The sequence below is a fragment of the Hemiscyllium ocellatum genome, chromosome 50 (genome assembly GCF_020745735.1).
Source record: "Hemiscyllium ocellatum isolate sHemOce1 chromosome 50, sHemOce1.pat.X.cur, whole genome shotgun sequence".
NCBI lineage: Eukaryota > Metazoa > Chordata > Chondrichthyes > Orectolobiformes > Hemiscylliidae > Hemiscyllium > Hemiscyllium ocellatum.
This window is the reverse complement of record NC_083450.1, coordinates 2,565,366-2,586,200: the sequence shown is the minus strand read 5'-3', so window position 1 is coordinate 2,586,200 and position 20,835 is coordinate 2,565,366. Positions and strand designations below refer to the sequence as shown.

Here is a 20,835-nt window from a genome sequence, read left to right as displayed (position 1 = left end):
CGTTTTGTATAGTTCACCCAAACTAAATCTTGGTGACACTGTGACTCTAATTATAAACCATTCAGTTATGACTCAGTCCGTTAAAACTCTCCCTCGTGTCTCAGTTCCCCTTATACGCTGGTGCACACCAATTATAGACAGGAAACAAAACACATGGACGGTGAGCGAAACTGAAAATACTGCTCACTCGTCTTTGTTTACCAGAGTTGGTTCTTGCTCATTGGAAAGTTTTTTTGTCTCTGCCTTCCATTCCTGAGTGCTCCAAGGCTGGTTGGTTCATGTGTAGAAGGTTTCTGATGTATCCAGTAAAGCTTACTGCAGGAGAAATGAACTGGTTTAGTTTCAGCTGAGAGTGGGGTTTGACAGCCCCTGTCCCGGTGGGAACCTGATCAAATCTCTGTGGCAGTCCCAGCAGCGGTTAGCTCAGAGGGCCGAAGGGCCTGGATTGTTCTGTGCTTGAAGAACCAGTCACATGGCCTTTCAAGCCTTTGGCCCTCAAGAACTGGTCACTAGTCCATAGACCAATCCGGCTGCCAACCGAAACTCTGCCCGGACACAGCCTCTGGTTTGTCTGCAGGGTTCAGCTTCAGTTGCTGCTGAGCTGGGAGTCGAGTTACTCGGGTTTCAAAACGTTGGGTTTCTCATTTCATTCCCAAGTACATGACTAAAAAGATGTGCTGTTGTACGCTGGGCGGAGGCCGTAGGCTGCTGGTGGGTACCATCTCCCAGTCCCGTTTCCCTTCATGGGTCAGGCGTCTTCTTCAAAACTGAGTGAGGCCTGTGTGCAGAGGCAGGGAAGGGGGGGGGGGGGGGGGGGGGGGGGGGCAAGACAAATCCAGGTCCTGCACATGTGCTGATGAGCTCCCAAAAGCCAGTGGATTGGGAGGTGGGAGAGGGTGGAGAGATCGCTGATGCTGAGGTTGGGAGGTGCAGCGGTGAGTCTTCCTCAGGAGCGAGGCGGGGGGGGTGGGAAGGTTCACGTGGGGGATGAGGCGTGAGGGGAGGAAGGCAGTGTTGGGCTCCGAGCTGTTTGTGTGTCCCCGGACCGTCACAACCACCTCTTCTGTCTCGGTCAGAAGATGTGATTAGAGTCCCTCAGTTATGGGAGCTGTGATGTGAAGGGGCTGTCACAGTGGAATCTGTCCTGGGGGAGGGGGATCTCAGGAGTGAGGCGGTGGGTTTTGTTCGTAGTCCCTGTAACCAGCCATTGCTAGCTGCCCTCCATCCTTTTCATAAATGTGACTGTGACTAGAGGCTTTCTGGTCACCCTGCTGGTGCAGATGGCCCTTGAACCTGGGCTCCTGGTCCAGAGGGATTGACAGTCCCAGAGAGAAGCACAGAGCCCCATCGAGGGGCTGTTCCCGTCCCCGGGCCCTGGAGAAGGATGCAGCGTTCCTGGGACAGATGGGGTTGGTCAGGGAGGGGAGTGTACACAGCTGGGCTGAAGCAGAGGCTGTTTTCCAGGGAGTGGGTGCTGAAGAGTAACATGCTGATCGCCATGATCGTTTACACCTACCTCCGGCTCATCGTGGATCACCACGGCACACCGCAGCTGCAGGCACTCCGACAGAAGGAGGTGGACTTCTGTATGACCCTGCTCCGGGAGAAGGTGAGCCAGGGAGGGAGGGGTCGCGGTGGGCTCCTGGGATGGATGGGGGGGTTGGGGTGGGAAGTGGGATACTCCCTGGGTGAGTCTCTGCTGTTCTCTCACCCCACCATTCCCCTGCTTCCTACATGGCACTCACTGGTTGGCAGAGAGACAGCTACAGAGTGACCCAGTGACTGTCTCCTGGAAGGTGCCAGCTGTCCTCACTCCATCCCCTCCCCCCCGCGCCCACAGTACAGTTCCATCTCATCCCTGGACACAGTCTGGCTAGACTTCATCTCTCCCTCTCTGCTTTCCCAGAGCCTGCTCTGTGCTCATTGCACTGAGACTGAATGATCGGAACTGTCCTACTGTGGGCCCATTGAGCACTGCAACAAATGTTGTGCACAATACCTGTAGGTTGTAATGGATTAAAGGCAAGATTCCCTCTCCCCGTCATACTCTTTTTCCCGCTCCCCACATCCCCCATTTCTCTTCATCCTGCTCTTCCTGCCCACATCTTTCTCTTTTGTTCTCTGTTTCTTCCCCCCCCCTTCGCCCGCACGGTTTCCCCCCGCCCACGTGGTTCCCTCGCCCTCTCCCACTCCCTGCCCACCGTGCTGCTGTGTTGAACACTGGGATTGTTGGTTGTTGTACCCTGAGGGGGTGTTAGCCCGGAGCTGTCAGCGAGCAGGCCCTGAGTATAACGATGATGTCTGAGGGACTCTGTGCACTGCGATGATGATGAGTGCAGCTCCTGAGTCTCTGGAACTGTCTGCTTACTGACCGCTAGCTTTTTCCAGTTCATGGACTGCACGATGATCGGCCGAGACCTGGTCCGACTACTACAGAATGTTGCGAGGATACCAGAATTCGAGAAGTTATGGAGAGACATTCTACATAATCCTCAGGCCCTGAGCCCCCAGTTCACAGGTAGGTGAACCCTCAGCTGCAGTGATGGGGGCAATGGCTGCTGCCTTCCCGATCTGCTGTGGGAAACCTCAGGGAAGTTAATCCTCAGGCGAGAGAAACCGATGAGCATGAGCGACCACTGCTGGCCCTCTCAGGGACTGTACTGTCCACCCTGTTCCTGTGCCAACCCTTCCCAGGCCCCTGGTCAGCACTCCCGACTCTGTGTGAGGCTGGCTGAGTCGGAGATCCCGTGGTAACAGGCCCACCCAATACAAAGTCCCCTCCTGAATCCTTTACGAAAGCAAACCCAAGGTCCCAGGGCCTCGACCCGTCTGGCTTTTCTGAGAGATTACTGCTCCTTTCCACAGAACAGCGTGCAGTCACTGACCGCGAACCATCCCTGCAAAACCTACTTTCACTGACATAGCACTGGGGGACAATACTGGTGGGGACAGGTCTGTCACTGTATAACACTGGGGTACAGTACTGGTGGGGACAGGTCTGTCACTGTATAACACTGGGGTACAGTACTGGTGGGGACAGGTCTGTCCCTGTATAACACTGGGGTACAGTACTGGTGGGGACAGGTCTGTCCCTGTATAACACTGGGGTACAGTACTGGTGGGGACAGGTCTGTCCCTGTATAACACTGGGGTACAGTACTGGTGGGGACAGGTCTGTCCCTGTATAACACGGGGGTACAGTACTGGTGGGGACAGGTCTGTCACTGTATAACACTGGGGTACAGTACTGGTGGGGACAGGTCTGTCCCTGTATGACACTGGGGTACAGTACTGGTGGGGACAGGTCTGTCCCTGTATAACACGGGGGTACAGTACTGGTGGGAACAGGTCTGTCACTGTATAACACTGGGGTACAGTACTGGTGGGGACAGGTCTGTCAGTGTATAACACTGGGGTACAGTACTGGTGGGGACAGGTCTGTCAGTGTATAACACTGGGGTACAGTACTGGTGGGGACAGGTCTGTCAGTGTATAACACTGGGGTACAGTACTGGTGGGGACAGGTCTGTCACTGTATAACACTGGGGTACAGTACTGGTGGGGACAGGTCTGTCAGTGTATAACACTGGGGTACAGTACTGGTGGGGACAGGTCTGTCACTGTATAACACTGGGGTACAGTACTGGTGGGGACAGGTCTGTCCCTGTATAACACTGGGGTACAGTACTGGTGGGGACAGGTCTGTCACTGTATAACCCTGGGGTACAGTACTGGTGGGGACAGGTCTGTCACTGTATAACCCTGGGGTACAGTACTGGTGGGGACAGGTCTGTCAGTGTATAACACTGGGGTACAGTACTGGTGGGGACAGGTCTGTCAGTGTATAACACTGGGGTACAGTACTGGTGGGGACAGGTCTGTCAGTGTATAACACTGGGGTACAGTACTGGTGGGGACAGGTCTGTCCCTGTATAACACTGGGGTACAGTACTGGTGGGGACAGGTCTGTCAGTGTATAACACTGGGGTACAGTACTGGTGGGGACAGGTCTGTCCCTGTATAACACTGGGGTACAGTACTGGTGGGGACGGGTCTGTCACTGTATAACACTGGGGTACAGTACCGGTGGGGACAGGTCTGTCACTGTATAACCCTGGGGTACAGTACTGGTGGGGACAGGTCTGTCCCTGTATAACCCTGGGGTACAGTACTGGTGGGGACAGGTCTGTCCCTGTATAACACTGGGGTACAGTACTGGTGGGGACAGGTCTGTCCCTGTATAACACTGGGGTACAGTACTGGTGGGGACAGGTCTGTCCCTGTATAACACTGGGGTACAGTACTGGTGGGGACAGGTCTGTCCCTGTATAACACTGGGGTACAGTACTGGTGGGGACAGGTCTGTCCCTGTATAACACTGGGGTACAGTACTGGTGGGGACAGGTCTGTCACTGTATAACACTGGGGTACAGTACTGGTGGGGACAGGTCTGTCCCTGTATAACACTGGGGTACAGTACTGGTGGGGACAGGTCTGTCCCTGTATAACACTGGGGTACAGTACTGGTGGGGACAGGTCTGTCACTGTATAACACTGGGGTACAGTACTGGTGGGGACAGGTCTGTCCCTGTATAACACTGGGGTACAGTACTGGTGGGGACAGGTCTGTCCCTGTATAACACTGGGGTACAGTACTGGTGGGGACAGGTCTGTCCCTGTATAACACTGGGGTACAGTACTGGTGGGGACAGGTCTGTCCCTGTATAACACTGGGGTACAGTACTGGTGGGGACAGGTCTGTCCCTGTATAACACTGGGGTACAGTACTGGTGGGGACAGGTCTGTCCCTGTATAACACTGGGGTACAGTACTGGTGGGGACAGGTCTGTCCCTGTATAACACTGGGGTACAGTACTGGTGGGGACAGGTCTGTCCCTGTATAACACTGGGGTACAGTACTGGTGGGGACAGGTCTGTCACTGTATAACACTGGGGTACAGTACTGGTGGGGACAGGTCTGTCCCTGTATAACACTGGGGTACAGTACTGGTGGGGACAGGTCTGTCCCTGTATAACACTGTGGTACAGTACTGGTGGGGACAGGTCTGTCCCTGTATAACACTGGGGTACAGTACTGGTGGGGACAGGTCTGTCACTGTATAACACTGGGGTACAGTACTGGTGGGGACAGGTCTGTCCCTGTATAACACTGGGGTACAGTACTGGTGGGGACAGGTCTGTCCCTGTATAACACTGGGGTACAGTACTGGTGGGGACAGGTCTGTCCCTGTATAACACTGGGGTACAGTACTGGTGGGGACAGGTCTGTCCCTGTATAACACTGGGGTACAGTACTGGTGGGGACAGGTCTGTCCCTGTATAACACTGGGGTACAGTACTGGTGGGGACAGGTCTGTCACTGTATAACACTGGGGTACAGTACTGGTGGGGACAGGTCTGTCCCTGTATAACACTGGGGTACAGTACTGGTGGGGACAGGTCTGTCCCTGTATAACACTGTGGTACAGTACTGGTGGGGACAGGTCTGTCCCTGTATAACACTGGGGTACAGTACTGGTGGGGACAGGTCTGTCCCTGTATAACACTGGGGTACAGTACTGGTGGGGACAGGTCTGTCACTGTATAACACTGGGGTACAGTACTGGTGGGGACAGGTCTGTCCCTGTATAACACTGGGGTACAGTACTGGTGGGGACAGGTCTGTCCCTGTATAACACTGGGGTACAGTACTGGTGGGGACAGGTCTGTCCCTGTATAACACTGGGGTACAGTACTGGTGGGGACGGGTCTGTCCCTGTATAACACTGGGTACAGTACTGGTGGGGACAGGTCTGTCCCTGTATAACACTGGGGTACAGTACTGGTGGGGACGGGTCTGTCCCTGTATAACACTGGGGTACAGTACTGGTGGGGACAGGTCTGTCACTGTATAACACTGGGGTACAGTACTGGTGGGGACAGGTCTGTCACTGTATAACACTGGGGTACAGTACTGGTGGGGACAGGTCTGTCCCTGTATAACACTGGGGTACAGTACTGGTGGGGACAGGTCTGTCACTGTATAACACTGGGTACAGTACTGGTGGGGACGGGTCTGTCCCTGTATAACACTGGGGTACAGTACTGGTGGGGACAGGTCTGTCACTGTATAACACTGGGGTACAGTACTGGTGGGGACAGGTCTGTCACTGTATAACACTGGGGTACAGTACTGGTGGGGACAGGTCTGTCCCTGTATAACACTGGGGTACAGTACTGGTGGGGACGGGTCTGTCCCTGTATAACACTGGGGTACAGTACTGGTGGGGACAGGTCTGTCACTGTATAACACTGGGGTACAGTACTGGTGGGGACAGGTCTGTCCCTGTATAACACTGGGGTACAGTACTGGTGGGGACAGGTCTGTCCCTGTATAACACTGGGGTACAGTACTGGTGGGGACAGGTCTGTCCCTGTATAACACTGGGGTACAGTACTGGTGGGGACGGGTCTGTCCCTGTATAACACTGGGGTACAGTACTGGTGGGGACAGGTCTGTCCCTGTATAACACTGGGGTACAGTACTGGTGGGGACAGGTCTGTCCCTGTATAACACTGGGGTACAGTACTGATGGGGACAGGTCTGTCAGTGTATAACACTGGGGTACAGTACTGGTGGGGACAGGTCTGTCCCTGTATAACACTGGGGTACAGTACTGGTGGGGACAGGTCTGTCCCTGTATAACACTGGGGTACAGTACTGGTGGGGACAGGTCTGTCCCTGTATAACACTGGGGTACAGTACTGATGGGGACAGGTCTGTCAGTGTATAACCCTGGGGTACAGTACTGGTGGGGACAGGTCTGTCCCTGTATAACACTGGGGTACAGTACTGGTGGGGACAGGTCTGTCCCTGTATAACACTGGGGTACAGTACTGGTGGGGACAGGTCTGTCCCTGTATAACACTGGGGTACAGTACTGGTGGGGACGGGTCTGTCCCTGTATAACACTGGGGTACAGTACTGGTGGGGACAGGTCTGTCCCTGTATAACACTGGGTACAGTACTGGTGGGGACAGGTCTGTCCCTGTATAACACTGGGGTACAGTACTGATGGGGACAGGTCTGTCAGTGTATAACACTGGGGTACAGTACTGGTGGGGACAGGTCTGTCCCTGTATAACACTGGGGTACAGTACTGGTGGGGACAGGTCTGTCCCTGTATAACACTGGGGTACAGTACTGGTGGGGACAGGTCTGTCCCTGTATAACACTGGGGTACAGTACTGGTGGGGACAGGTCTGTCCCTGTATAACACTGGGGTACAGTACTGATGGGGACAGGTCTGTCAGTGTATAACCCTGGGGTACAGTACTGGTGGGGACAGGTCTGTCCCTGTATAACACTGGGGTACAGTACTGGTGGGGTGTGTGGTAGGGTGGGGCGTGGTTCCCTGGGTGCGGGGCAGAGTTACCAGGGCGGGGGCAGGGTGGGGTTCCCCAGGGACTGGGCGGAGTTACCAGGGCGGGGTCTCCCGGGGGCAGGGTGGGGAGGAGTTACCTGGGCGGGGGCAGGGTGGGGTTCCCCGGGGGCGGGGCGGAGTTACCAGGGCGGGGTCTCCCGGGGGCAGGGTGGGGAGGAGTTACCTGGGCGGGGGCAGGGTGGGGTTCCCCGGGGGCGGGGCGGAGTTACCAGGGCGGGGTCTCCCGGGGGCAGGGTGGGGAGGAGTTACCTGGGCGGGGGCAGGGTGGGGTTCCCCGGGGGCGGGGCGGAGTTACCAGGGCGGGGTCTCCCGGGGGCAGGGTGGGGAGGAGTTACCTGGGCGGGGGCAGGGTGGGGTTCCCCGGGGGCGGGGCGGAGTTGCCTGGGTGGGGTTACCCGGGGTTCCCCGGGGGCGGGGCGGAGCTACCTGGGCGGGGGCAGGGTGGGGTTACCCAGCCGGGTTGCGGGTGTTGACCCTGCTGCTGGTGAATCTCTGCGACTCTGTTTAAAGATCAGGTCAGCCAAGGCCTGGCAGGCTCGAGGGGCCGAATGGCCTCTCCCTCCCTGCTCCTGTGTAATGTCCGTGTTTTCCTTCCCCGTGTTGTGCAGGTATCCTGCAGCTTTTACAGACTCGAACGTCCCGGAAGTTTCTGGCCTGCCGTTTGACCCCCGACATGGAGACCAAGCTGCTGTTCATGACCTCCAGGGTAAGTTGGAGTCTCCACACTCTGAGCCCCGTGACTGTTCGGCCTATCCAGGCCTATCCAGCCTCCGCTGGCTGTTTGCACGCTCTCTCCAAGGAGCCCGAGTGCAGTAGCCCCGTGGTCTCTGATTCCCTCTCGCCCCACCTCAGAGGCAATGCTGTTGAAAGCTCTCGCCCCTCGCCCGCAGCATCTTCCAGATCACGGTGACTCTCTGCCCCAATGAAGATCCCCTCCGGCTGGTTCTTGTGCCAGCGTTGTGCCTGTCTGGTTACTGCAGGTCCCTGCCAGTGCCCACAGCCTGGCCTTACCGTTTCCCACCTGATGTTCCCTGTGGTTCAGCCGCCAAGACCAGTCCTCGGGCCTTACCATTGACCAGGCCCTGAACCAGGCCACTCACATCCATGCACTGGCAGAGTGCAGGGCAGAGACGGGCAAGCCCTGCAGTGCCCTGAGCCCATCCACTGTCCACAGCTCCGACTGCCCTCAGAGCTCGATCCCATCCAGGACGAAGCAGCCCTGCCTGATTGGCACCACATCCCCCAAGATTCACCCCCCTTCCCCCAGTCACAGCGGTGTGTACGTCGCACAGAATGCACAGCACTGACACCGAGACTTCTCAGGCAGCACCTTCCAAGCCCGAGACCTCCCTCCACTAGGAGGACACTGGGCAGTGGATACATGGGGATGCCGTTCCCGTGTGAGCCCCTCGCCTCCCTGACTTGGGAATATTCCTGCACTGTGGCCAGCTGTTCGTTTTCCTCCACCCCCATGCAGGTCTGGAAGCTAACCACGGCCTTGTCAAGGGGACTGAAAGGTGGGCAATAAATCATTTGAAATGATGATCCAATGTCCCCTTTCGTGTGCTTGAAGGCTAACAGCCTCCAGTCTGACCAGAGTAAGTGAAGTCCCTCAGCTCTGGCTTGATCCTGGTGCCTCTCTGCATCCTTGCCAAGGTTTTGATGTTGCGCTGAAAGTGGTGTGTTCCAGGATCAGACGCAGTACTCCAGCTGTGAGACCCTGTTTACAAACTGCCGGAAACCTGTGTGATCACGACCAGAGAGTCGGCATTGTTTGTTTCCAACCATTTTTGTTTCACTGTTTGCAAAGTCCAGGGTCCTCTCTGTTTCCTGGCGTTTGCTTGTGGGTAGCTCCCAGCTCCTGTCATATTGACTTATTTTCCAATTTGCTCATGGACCGTGGGCCTGCACAAACCCAGCAACGAGTAAGAAGCAGGATATTGTCCATCCAGGCTAACGCAGCCTGTCTGACTGCTCCCACATCCACTCCCTCCCTCCCTCGATGGACACCAATGGTTACTGAGCATCGACGAGATGCACTGAAACACCTCAGCAAAGATCCTCAGGCCGTGCCTTCCAAAGCCCAGATCAGGAAGGACACGGGCAGTGGATGCATGGGAACGCCCCCCCCCCCCCCCCCCGCAAGATCTCCCCCTCAGATCCACTCTCCCTCCCCGCGGCCCTTTTGTCGGACCATCCATCCCCTTTCTGTCTATCTGCTGTGCTATCCGTGTTCTTTGCTCCGATCGCTGCATGTGCTGGAGTGTTTCCATATCTGCCACCCTTTGATGCAGCGTCCTCCTTGGCCCCCCTTTCAGCTCCCTGACATGCTGAGCTGTCCCTGTGATTCTCTGCCCTCTCGCGCCTCTCCCTGATTCCTTTCCCAGCCTGGCTTGTGTTCTCCCCGGGCTGCAGTCTCACACTGCCTTGCTGTTTCACGGCAGGTACGGTTCGGCCAGCAGAAACGCTACCAGGACTGGTTTCAGCGTCAGTATCTGTCCACCCCCGACAGCCAGTCGTTACGCTGTGACCTGATCCGTTATATCTGTGGCGTTGTTCATCCATCCAATGAGGTTCTGAGCTCAGACATCCTCCCTCGATGGGCCATCATCGGTTGGTTACTGACCACGTGCACGGTGAGTAACCGGAACAGCGATCCCGGATCTGCCCGTACACTTTCCATGGATCCGGCGCTTTTCAATCCAAAATGTCGGAATGTGGGAGGCCAGTTAGTGCTCGTCCTGACAGTCTGGTCTGCCTTACCGCTGCCGGTGGGAGATCCCAATACCCTTTGCTGAGTGCACGGAGGTGAAGGATGGTTCATATCCATCCCACATTCCCGCTTTTTTCCTCTGTGTGAGGCAGTGACAGCTGAAGCCGGGACAGCGTATAGGTTGGTCCCGCACCGATGTTCCGAATAGCCGTGCAGTCCCATGCAGCATCCCTCCCCTCCTCTGGTCCCGACTCTGTCATCACGGTGTGTCTGCCTGTGAATGCTGACTGAGCACGCCTCACACACTGACCGAACACACAGACCTTGGGCTGTACGTTCATACCTGACTGGAAGTGAAGTTGCAGGTAGACAGGATACTGAAGGTGGTGTATGGTACACTTGCCTTTATTGGTCAGTGCATTGAGTAAAGGCGTTGGGAGGCCATGTTGCGGCTGGACAGGACATTGGTTCAGCCACCTTTACAATACTGTGTGCAATTCCGGTCTCCCTACTGTAGGAAAGATATTGTCAAACTTGAAAGGGCACAGTGGCTGTGGTTGGCACTGCTACCTCACAGCACCAGGAACCCGGGTTCAGTTCCATCCTGTGTGAGAGTTTGCTTGTTCCTCCTCTGTCACTGCGGGTTTCCTCCGGGTGCTCCGGTTTCCTCCCACAGTCCAAATATGTGCAAATCAGGGTGGATTGGCCATGGGGAATGGTCCCATAGTGCCCAGGGATGTGCAGGTTAGGGTGGATTGGCCATGGGTAATTGTCCCATAGTGCCCAGGGATGTGCAGGTTAGGGTGGATTGGCCATGGGAAATTGTCCCACAGTGCCCAGGGATGTGCAGGTTAGGGTGGGTTGGCCATGGGAAATTGTCCCATAGTGCCCAGGGTTGTGCAGGTTAGGGTGGGTTGGCCATGGGAAATTGTCCCATAGTGCCCAGGGATGTGCAGGTTAGGGTGGGTTGGCCATGGGGAATTGTCCCATAGTACCCAGGGATGTGCAGGTTAGAGTGGATTGGACATGGGAAATTGTCCCATAGTGCCCAGGGTTGTGCAGGTTAGGGTGGGTTGGCCATGGGAAATTGTCCCATAGTGCCCAGGGATGTGCAGGTTAGGGTGGATTGGCCATGGCTATCCACCCTAACCTGCACATTGCTGGGCACTATGGGAGAATTTCCTTATCTTTGGACTGTGGGAGGAAACTGGAGCACACGGAGGAAACCCACGCTGACACGGGGAGAATGTGCAAACCCCACACAGACACCCGAGGCTGGGATTGAACCTGGGCCCCTGGTGCTGTGAGGCAGCCGTGCTAACCACTGAGCCACCGTGGCCAAGTGTCTGAAAGCTATGTTGGGAGAAGTGTGGATAAGCCTTCCCCTGCATAGCCATGTGACCCCTCTGCCCCCAGCCCCATCAACACCCCAACCTCCCCTTCCCCACACAACCTCCTCTGTCCAGTTCACCAGGCAGTGGAATCTCCAACTATGTTGCTCTTGTGCCTGCCCAGTTCTTGGGCAGGAGTTGCATTCAGAAGGGCCCCTGTGGTTCTGCCAGGCAGGTTGGTAGCCTGGGGCAAGGTGGTATTATTGGGGGGACGGTGTAAAGAATTGTCTGACTGACTGTGCTGTTTTCTTTCCTGCCTGCAGTCCAATGTTGCAGCTTCCAATGCCAAGCTGGCCCTGTTTTATGATTGGTTATTCTTCAACCCGGAGAAGGACAGCATCATGAACATCGGTGAGAACATGGCGCACACATCCACACAGCCGCCTGCAAGGCAGGCACCCACACACAGGCAGGGAGGCGGGCACGCACCCACACACAGGCAGGGAGGCGGGCACGCACCCACACACAGGCAGGGAGGCGGGCACGCACCCACACACAGGCAGGGAGGCGGGCACGCACCCACACACAGGCAGGGAGGCGGGCACGCACCCACACACAGGCAGGGAGGCGGGCACGCACCCACACACAGGCAGGGAGGCGGGCGCGCACCCACACACAGGCAGGGAGGCGGGCGCGCACCCACACACAGGCAGGGAGGCGGGCGCGCACCCACACACAGGCAGGGAGGCGGGCGCGCACCCACACACAGGCAGGGAGGCGGGCGCGCACCCACACACAGGCAGGGAGGCGGGCGCGCACCCACACACAGGCAGGGAGGCGGGCGCGCACCCACACACAGGCAGGGAGGCGGGCGCGCACCCACACACAGGCAGGGAGGCGGGCGCGCACCCACACACAGGCAGGGAGGCGGGCGCGCACCCACACACAGGCAGGGAGGCGGGCGCGCACCCACACACAGGCAGGGAGGCGGGCGCGCACCCACACACAGGCAGGGAGGCGGGCGCGCACCCACACACAGGCAGGGAGGCGGGCGCGCACCCACACACAGGCAGGGAGGCGGGCGCGCACCCACACACAGGCAGGGAGGCGGGCGCGCACCCACACACAGGCAGGGAGGCGGGCGCGCACCCACACACAGGCAGGGAGGCGGGCGCGCACCCACACACAGGCAGGGAGGCGGGCGCGCACCCACACACAGGCAGGGAGGCGGGCGCGCACCCACACACAGGCAGGGAGGCGGGCGCGCACCCACACACAGGCAGGGAGGCGGGCGCGCACCCACACACAGGCAGGGAGGCGGGCGCGCACCCACACACAGGCAGGGAGGCAGACCCCCTCCCCTGAGAGTGTTTCTGTGTCGCTGTATCTCCCTCTGCTGCCTGGTCTCCACACCGTCTGTCGTGTGTATTTGCCCATGAAGCTCCTCATGTCTGAGCCTAATTCTCACAGCCTGGCAGACACTGGGAGGTTTCATTTCTCACATCAATGGACCCACACTATTCCCATTGAACCTGATCAAGTACTGGTCTTAATACAGTGTAAAACTCCCGCTACACTGTTTACACCCTCCCCCCCCCCCCCCCCCCCCCCCTTCCCCATCAAACCCTCCCAGGACAGGGACAGCACGGGGTTAGATAGAGTAAAGCTCCCTCTTCACTGTCCCCCCATCAAACACTCCCAGGGACAGGGACAGCCTGGGGTTAGATACAGAGTAAAGCTCCCTCTGCACTGCACTGTTGCTATGTAATATTGGCAGCACAGAGAGAGCAAGCTTTAGTCTGAGCTGGTGTGTGTGTGTCTGTGTGTGTGTGTGTGTCTGTGTGTGTGTGTGTGTCTGTGTGTGTGTGTGTGTCTGTGTGTGTGTGTGTGTCTGTGTGTGTGTGTGTGTCTGTGTGTGTGTGTGTGTCTGTGTGTGTGTGTGTCTGTGTGTGTGTGTCTGTGTGTGTGTGTGTCTGTGTGTCTGTCTGTTGACGTTGAGCTTGTGTTTTCCCCTTGCAGAGCCAGCCATCTTGGTTATGCATCATTCCATGAAGCCTCATCCAGCCATTACTGCCACTCTGCTTGACTTCATCTGTCGGGTAAGTGCTGCCCACCCCAGCTCTCGGGCCTGCTGTTTGTGGGCTCACTGCTCCAAACACTAACCTCATTCAAGGGGCAACTGATGGGATATCAACCAGGGGAGGTGGGCACAAACGGGGGAGGGGGATTTCGGCAAAATTGTGCTTCCTTGTCTTGCTTCCTCTTGTGCTATAGTTTCTCCCTCTTTCTCTTTTTCTTTCCCCTGCCCGTCACCACCATTCCCTCCTGTCTCCCTGTCCTGTTACCCTGTCTGTCTCTCCCTTGCCTGTCCTTGTTTGGGTCTGTCTGCCTACCGTGGTGTGTTTGGGGAAGTGCGTGGCCATTTCTGGTCGATACAGGAACCGAGGTTGGTCCCTCACTGACTGACGCTGTGCTGGTATTGTCTTCCACAGATTATTCCTCACTTCTATCCCCCGCTGGAGTCCCACGTCAGGCAGGGGGTGTTCAACTCACTCAATCACATTGTGGAAAAGCGAGTGCTGGCGTAAGTACCCAGCCCTGTCAGGACACTCGGCTGGCTGGGATTGCACATGCACATGTCTACGTTAATACTGGGTCAGGGCGGTGGTGAGGCAGTGGAACCATTCTCAACTTGAGGTGCTCCCAAAACAGGAACTGCTGTGGGTTGGTTTACTCCGTCATGGGCGGATAGGGAAATAGAAACATTATATCCTGTGAACAGGAATACCCACCCCCACAGGGAGCGAGGTGAGGGGCGGGGGGGGCATTGAGGGGAGTTGTGTGTGGGGTGCTGGAAAGGCACAACAGGTCAGGCAGCATCTGAGGAGCAGGACAATCGACGTTTCAGGCCTAAGCCCTTCATCAGGCTCCGTCCATAACATCAACTCTCCTGCTCCTCGGATGCTGCCTGACCCGCTGTGCCTTTCCAGCACCACGCCCTCAACTCTGACCTCCAGCATCGGCAGACCTCACTGTCTCCCAGAATTGAGGGGACGCTCATTTTCCCGTGAGAGGGTTGGGGGGGGGAAATAGTGGAGTCAGTCCCATGGGGGAATGGGGGGGATTTACTCCCACGTGGAGTGGTGTGGGGGAGAATAGGGGAGTCAGTCCCATGGGGGAATGGGGGGGATTTACTCCCACGTGGAGTGGTGTGGGGGAGAATAGGGGAGTCAGTCCCATGGGGGAATGGGGGGGATTTACTCCCACGTGGAGTGGTGTGGGGGAGAATAGGGGAGTCAGTCCCATGGGGGAATGGGGGGGATTTACTCCCACGTGGAGTGGTGTGGGGGAGAATAGGGGAGTCAGTCCCATGGGGGAATGGGGGGGATTTACTCCCACGTGGAGTGGTGTGGGGGAGAATAGGGGAGTCAGTCCCATGGGGGAATGGGGGGGATTTACTCCCACGTGGAGTGGTGTGGGGGAGAATAGGGGAGTCAGTCCCATGGGGGGGATTTACTCCCACGTGGAGTGGTGTGGGGGAGAATAGGGGAGTCAGTCCCATGGGGGGAATTTACTCCCACATGGAGTGGTGTGGGGGAGAATAGGGGAGTCAGTCCCATGGGGGGGATTTACTCCCACATGGAGTGGTGTGGGGAGAATAGGGGACTTGCACCCATGGGGAGTAGTAGGGGGAGAATGCGGGATTCATTCCTGCAGGGAATTAGGAGGTGGAGTGGGGGGGGACTTTCTCCTGTGAGCAGTGTTTGAGGCTGGGAGAATGGGGGGGGTTCATTCCCGTGGGGGGAGAAGGGGGGGGGGGCGGGGATCTTGCTCCCACAGGGAGTGTTTGAGGCTGAGTGCCTGGGATGTATTGAACGTGAGAACCGAATACCCAGACGAAGGAGAAAGCAATCTGACTGGGTGGTAACTGGGGTGTCTCTGTGGTGGTGATGGGTTGGCAGGGATGTCATGTAGGCCAGAAACACCAGCACAGAGCAGACGGGCTAAATGGCCTGTTTGGTGATTAAATACCACTCCGAGTTGACCCCTCCAGCCTGGCTGTCTAGATGAGTGCAGGTGAAGTGCTGGTGTATACTTCAGGCTGAGATTGTTGGGGTCTCGGGTTAAAGGGAAAAGGCCAGCTCATGGAGATGACCAGCCAGGATCTCAGTGAGTAGCAGAGTGGGCTGTGAGACCATAGGAAATAACAGGAGTAGGCCATTCGGCCCCTTGTGCCTGCCCTGCCGCTCAGTCACAGCTGTTCATCCAACTCCATCCTGCACTCTCCCTTTGATCCCTTTAGTCCGAAGAGCTATACAAAACACTTGCTTGAAATGGGGCCAGGCGGTGGTGGTTGCACATGCCCCTGCCCTCCTATACCTGTACTGAGCAGCATCATGACTGATCCGACAGAGTGACGATGTAGAGAAACCTCTACCGAGCTGTGCTGGAGAATGCACTGCTTGGTTGATCATCGTTCAGCAAGATTTCCAAGCTTCCCTTGCTGTGAACGGGGGGAGTGTAGAGGGGGCAGTGGCATCCTCAGCGAGGCACTTGGAATGGCCGGGCTGTCGCCAAACCAGGATAGCGAGCGACTGGGAGGGGAGCTGGCAGGATAGGGTACCTTTGCCATCTCTATCCAGCGCTTGGCGCTTTTGCGAGCGGTCACGTTGCTTTTGTAAAACCTTGTGCTGACTCTGTCTCTGTCTGTCTCCCCTTCTGTGTGCGTGCACGTCTGCCTCTACTCTCAGGCCCCTGGCGCCTCTGTTCGACAACCCAAAACTGGACAAGGAGCTGCGTGCCATGATCCGGGAGAAGTTTCCGGAATTCTGTAGCTCGCCCTCCCCACCGGTGGAAGGTAAGTGTGTTATTGCAGGCCTTTCCTGGGCTCACCCTGTAGCGTGCTCCTGCTGTGATGGTATTTGGTTAGTGCTGAACGGTGTCAGTGTGAACCACACCATCCCAGTGAGCTTGGCTGCTGGAGGATGAAATGTGAGGCCCGTAGTATCTGGGAGCAGTCACCAACCTCTCTTCACAGCAGCTGCTGAGGCACCTTTTGTGGCGTTTGGACAGAATAGATGGGGCACCTGTCATCCCCCACCACACCAGTCCTCCGTCTGTGTGTGCACCCCCTCTGCACTACACTTTGGGAAAGCAAATCTTAGCAGGACTTATACACTTAATGATAAGGTCCTGGGGAGTGTTGCTGAACAAAGAGACCTTGGAGTGCAGGTTCATAGCTCCTTGCAAGTGGAATCACAGGTAGATAGGATAGTGAAGGAGGTGTTTGGTATGCTTTCCTTTATTGGTCAAAGTATTGAGTACAGGAGTTGGGAGGTCGTGTTGCGGCTGTACAGGACATTGGTTAGGCCACTGTTGGAATATTGCGTGCAATTCTGGTCTCCTTCCTATCGGAAAGATGTTGTGAAACTTGAAAGGGTTCAGAAAAGATTTACAAGGATGTTGCCAGGGTTGGAGGATCTGAGCTACAGGGAGAGGCTGAACAGGCTGGGGCTGTTTTCCCTGCAGCGTCGGAGGCTGAGGGGTGACCTTATGGAGGTTTACAAAATTATGAGGGCCATGGAATAGAATAAATAGACAAAGTCTTTTCCTTGGGGTCGGGGAGTCCATAACTAGAGAGCATAGGTTTAGGGTGAGAGGGGAAAGGGATCGGAGGGTGGTACGTGTATGGAATGAGCTGCCAGAGGAAGTGGTGGAGGCTGGTACAATTGCAACATTTAAGAGGCATTTGGATGGGTATATGAATAGGAAGGGTTTGGAGGGATATGGGCTGGGTGCTGGCAGGTGGGACTAGATTGGGTTGGGATATCTGGTCAGCATGGACGGGTTGGGCCAAAGGGTCTGTTTCCGTGCTGTACATCTCTATGACTCAATGAGTCTATATTAACATCCACTAGAGAGAGCTGAAAATGTGTTGCTGGAAAAGCGCAGCAGGTCAGGCAGCATCCAAGGAGCAGGAGAATCGACGTTTCGGGCATGAGCCCTTCTTCAGGAATTTCCTGACCTGCTGCGCTTTCCCAGCAACACATTTTCAGCTCTGATCCCCAGCATCTGCAGTCCTCCCTTTCTCATCCACTGGTGAGAGTTGTGAACACAGCCCAGTCCATCACATGAGCCAACCTGCCATCCATTGACTCCATCTACACTTGCCACTGCTTTGGGAAGGCAGTCACTGCCAGAGTCCCTCCCAGCCCGGGGTTACGGTCCCGCCCAGCCTCTTCCATCCAGCAGAAGAAGCATGCACCAACAGATTCAAGAATAGCTGCTTCCCCCGCTGTTATTAGACTTAGGAATGGACCTTTCAAACTTCACATCTAATGTTGGTCTGTCTGTGTCTGTGTCCCTTCTCTCTGTTAGTAACAGTATATTCCTGGCTCTGTTTGGACACCCTGTGATTGTTGTGTGGTATGTTCTGCCTGGACGGCACCAAACTTTTCCCTGTACCTACGTACGTGTGACAATAAGAAATCAACCATCCGTCCTGGGGTGGGATTTGAGCCCATGACTAGGAGGTGAGGTAGGTAGGGGTGAATTCAGATTGTTGACAGAGGAATGGAGAAGACAACAGTGACGCAGCACTTTGTGATCTCCGCAAGGGTGCTATCCGAATGCGTACCTTGCTTCCTAGTGAGCGGAGGGAGACTGTTAGCGAGCACTGGGAATGCTTTTGCTGCCCACCAGCTCAGAGAGCAGTTGCATTGTGAATGTCAGTGTTTTATAATGACAGCACGCTGCTGTATTGTAACGGTGAAAGGCCTTCACACCCAGAGACAGACCGCCAAGCCACGTCTGTCTCTTTCTTTCTCCACCTCTTTTGACATTTTGAATTGAAAGGCTTATATCTACTCCTCCCCTCTGGTTCCATCCCTATCGAACCCATTGCTGAGCTCTCCCTCGAAACCCAGGAGAATGCACGCTGGGCTTCACAGGCATTCCTCGTGGATGGATACAGGGGCATCGGGGGTAAAGTGTGAAGGACCTTTAAGAGCTGGATGTGGATTAGGTTCAGGTTACTCGCTGCTCTCTCAATCCTTTGGGTTGTTCAACTCTCTGACACCAGTGAGAAGGTCTGTCACTCTCATCATGGCTTTCCCAGCCCCTCCTGTGGGTGTTGGGGAAAGGCTCAGTTAGCCTCCCTCCCTCCCTCCCTCTGCCTCACGACACCTGGCTTCAAGCAGAAGACTTGTATTTCCACTGAATCTATCACAATCTCTCAGGAACATGGCAGCCGTCCTTCCAGTAAGGTCAGGGATCCCCATTCGCCCACAGAAAGCTCCCTGCACTGCTGATGTTGGTTACAGGATTGCTATTGACCCAGGAAGCTGTGAATGAGAAACAGGTACGGAGGGACCAGGCAGGGCTGTGGGTTCATGGCTCCTGTCTGCCCCATCCTGCGGTCCCTGGGTGAGGGCCGAGACTCTGCTGTGCTTTCAACCCAGCCTGCCATCGCTCGGAGATTAAGGCGCTGGAGAAATCTCGCTGACACGGAATGTACAAGATAAAAACCTAGAGGGGGTGAGCTGAGCTGGGATAGGAGCCTGGTGGGCAGCAGTCCTGAACGGCTGAGATTGTGTGGAGGTGTTAATCCCGTAACAGCCCGACCTGTCAGTCAATGCAGCAGCCTCTGAAGCTCCAGGTTTCTCTGTCCCCAGGGACCCTGCTGCTAAGGCAAAATCCAGAGAAATCAGGAGGGAGGTTTTGCCAGGGAATGTGGATTTGGGGTTGCAATCAGACCAGCCACGGTCTTAGTAAATGCTGGAGTCAGATCAAAGGGTGAATGGCTCACTGCTGCTGTCTAACATCCTACACACACACCCCACCCCAGTCTGTCTGCAGCACGCACCCCTCAAGGCTTCAGAATCCATCTCCTCCTCCTGACCCTGGGATAAAACGAGAGCATGCTGACGCTCCCTCAGGCCGTATGGTCCTGATGGGAGATTAATGTCCTGGGCAGTTCCCTTGGTTTCCTCACCATCCCTGAGTGATTCCAGGGCCTGCTATACTCTGCTGGTATCACCACTGACCGTGTCATCCACTCCCTGACCCAGCAGCCTCTGCTCCCAGCGCTCCCTGGGAGGTGCACGTGTATCATGTCCAATGTAAGCAGTCCCTCTCTTTGACTGTAGTTATCCAGGATATGGCCTGAATGGGTCAGTTAGCCCGGTTCGACCGTCCCAAAGACCTCTCCCCACTGTGGGTGCATTGACCTGTCCTGAGCTCAGACCGTGAGATAGGAGCAGAAGTGGCCATTCAGCCTGTTGGGTGCAGTTTGAGTGAAACTGGGGCAGGTTTAATAAACCTCAACTCCATGTTGCTGCCTTATCCTCATAATCCTTGATTTCCTTTTTTGATTAAACAGTCTTTGTTCCCACCTTAAATGTATTTAATAACCCAGCCTTGACAACCCTCTGGGTGGCAGGAGGGGGGTGGGGGAAGCATTCCACTGAGCCATCCCTTCAGAGTCTGTCCTCAATGGCCACTCCTTTATTCTGAGGTGATGCCCCTGGGGTCAAGGACGAGAGGGGACAGCCTCTCCACATCTCCCCTGACAAATCTGAGAAGAATGTTGTATGTTTTAGTACGGAGGTCTCCCCTCCTCCTCTGAAACTGCCCCCACCTACCCAACCCCTCCTTGTGAGTCAGTTCCTCCAACACCAGGATTGAGGGGAGTGGTGGGGCTGATGGAGAGTTACAGCGTGCGCCTGGCTCTCTCACCACTGGTGACTCGTTCCAGTTACAAGTGTTTTGTTTTAATGATATTCCCCTCCTTCTGTCCCAGTGAAAATTGAGGAATCCGTTGCCATTGATATGGATAACCATGTCACTGACAAAGAGCGGGAGGAGAACTGCTATGACAGTACAGATGCTGCCTTTAGTGATGATGAGGAGGAGATGAATAATAAAGGTAAGTGACAACGCTCTTTAACACACACTTTCCCTTTGGCTTCAAACAGCAGGGTTGGATCTGTAGGACTTTCTGGGACATGTGCTCCCTCCCTCGCGCTCGCTCCCTGCCTCCCTCCCTCGCGCTCGCTCCCTGCCTCCCTCCCTCGCGCTCGCTCCCTGCCTCCCTCCCTCGCGCTCGCTCCCTGCCTCCCTGCCGCGCGCTCGCTCCCTGCCTCCCTCCCTCGCGCTCGCTCCCTGCCTCCCTCCCTCGCGCTCGCTCCCTGCCTCCCTCCCTCGCGCTCGCTCCCTGCCTCCCTCCCTCGCGCTCGCTCCCTGCCTCCCTCCCTCGCGCTCGCTCCCTGCCTCCCTCCCTCGCGCTCGCTCCCCTGCCTCCCTCCCTCGCGCTCGCTCCCTGCCTCCCTCCCTCGCGCTCGCTCCC

The 20,835-nt window shown here is 56.3% G+C and overlaps 1 protein-coding gene across 1 annotated transcript in view; it reads left to right on the top strand.

Annotated features, from left to right (window-relative positions):
• Positions 1–20,423, top strand: part of ints3 (integrator complex subunit 3) — a 35,225-nt gene extending 14,802 nt beyond the window's left edge. The window contains exons 7-15 of the mRNA XM_060820611.1: positions 1,465–1,609; positions 2,389–2,518; positions 8,054–8,151; positions 9,890–10,081; positions 11,813–11,900; positions 13,509–13,588; positions 13,982–14,073; positions 16,241–16,347; positions 20,290–20,423. Coding sequence (XP_060676594.1) covers positions 1,465–1,609; positions 2,389–2,518; positions 8,054–8,151; positions 9,890–10,081; positions 11,813–11,900; positions 13,509–13,588; positions 13,982–14,073; positions 16,241–16,347; positions 20,290–20,423 — 1,066 coding nt within the window. The remainder of the gene's footprint in view (positions 1–1,464; positions 1,610–2,388; positions 2,519–8,053; positions 8,152–9,889; positions 10,082–11,812; positions 11,901–13,508; positions 13,589–13,981; positions 14,074–16,240; positions 16,348–20,289) is intronic.
• The last annotated feature ends 412 nt before the right edge of the window (positions 20,424–20,835 follow it).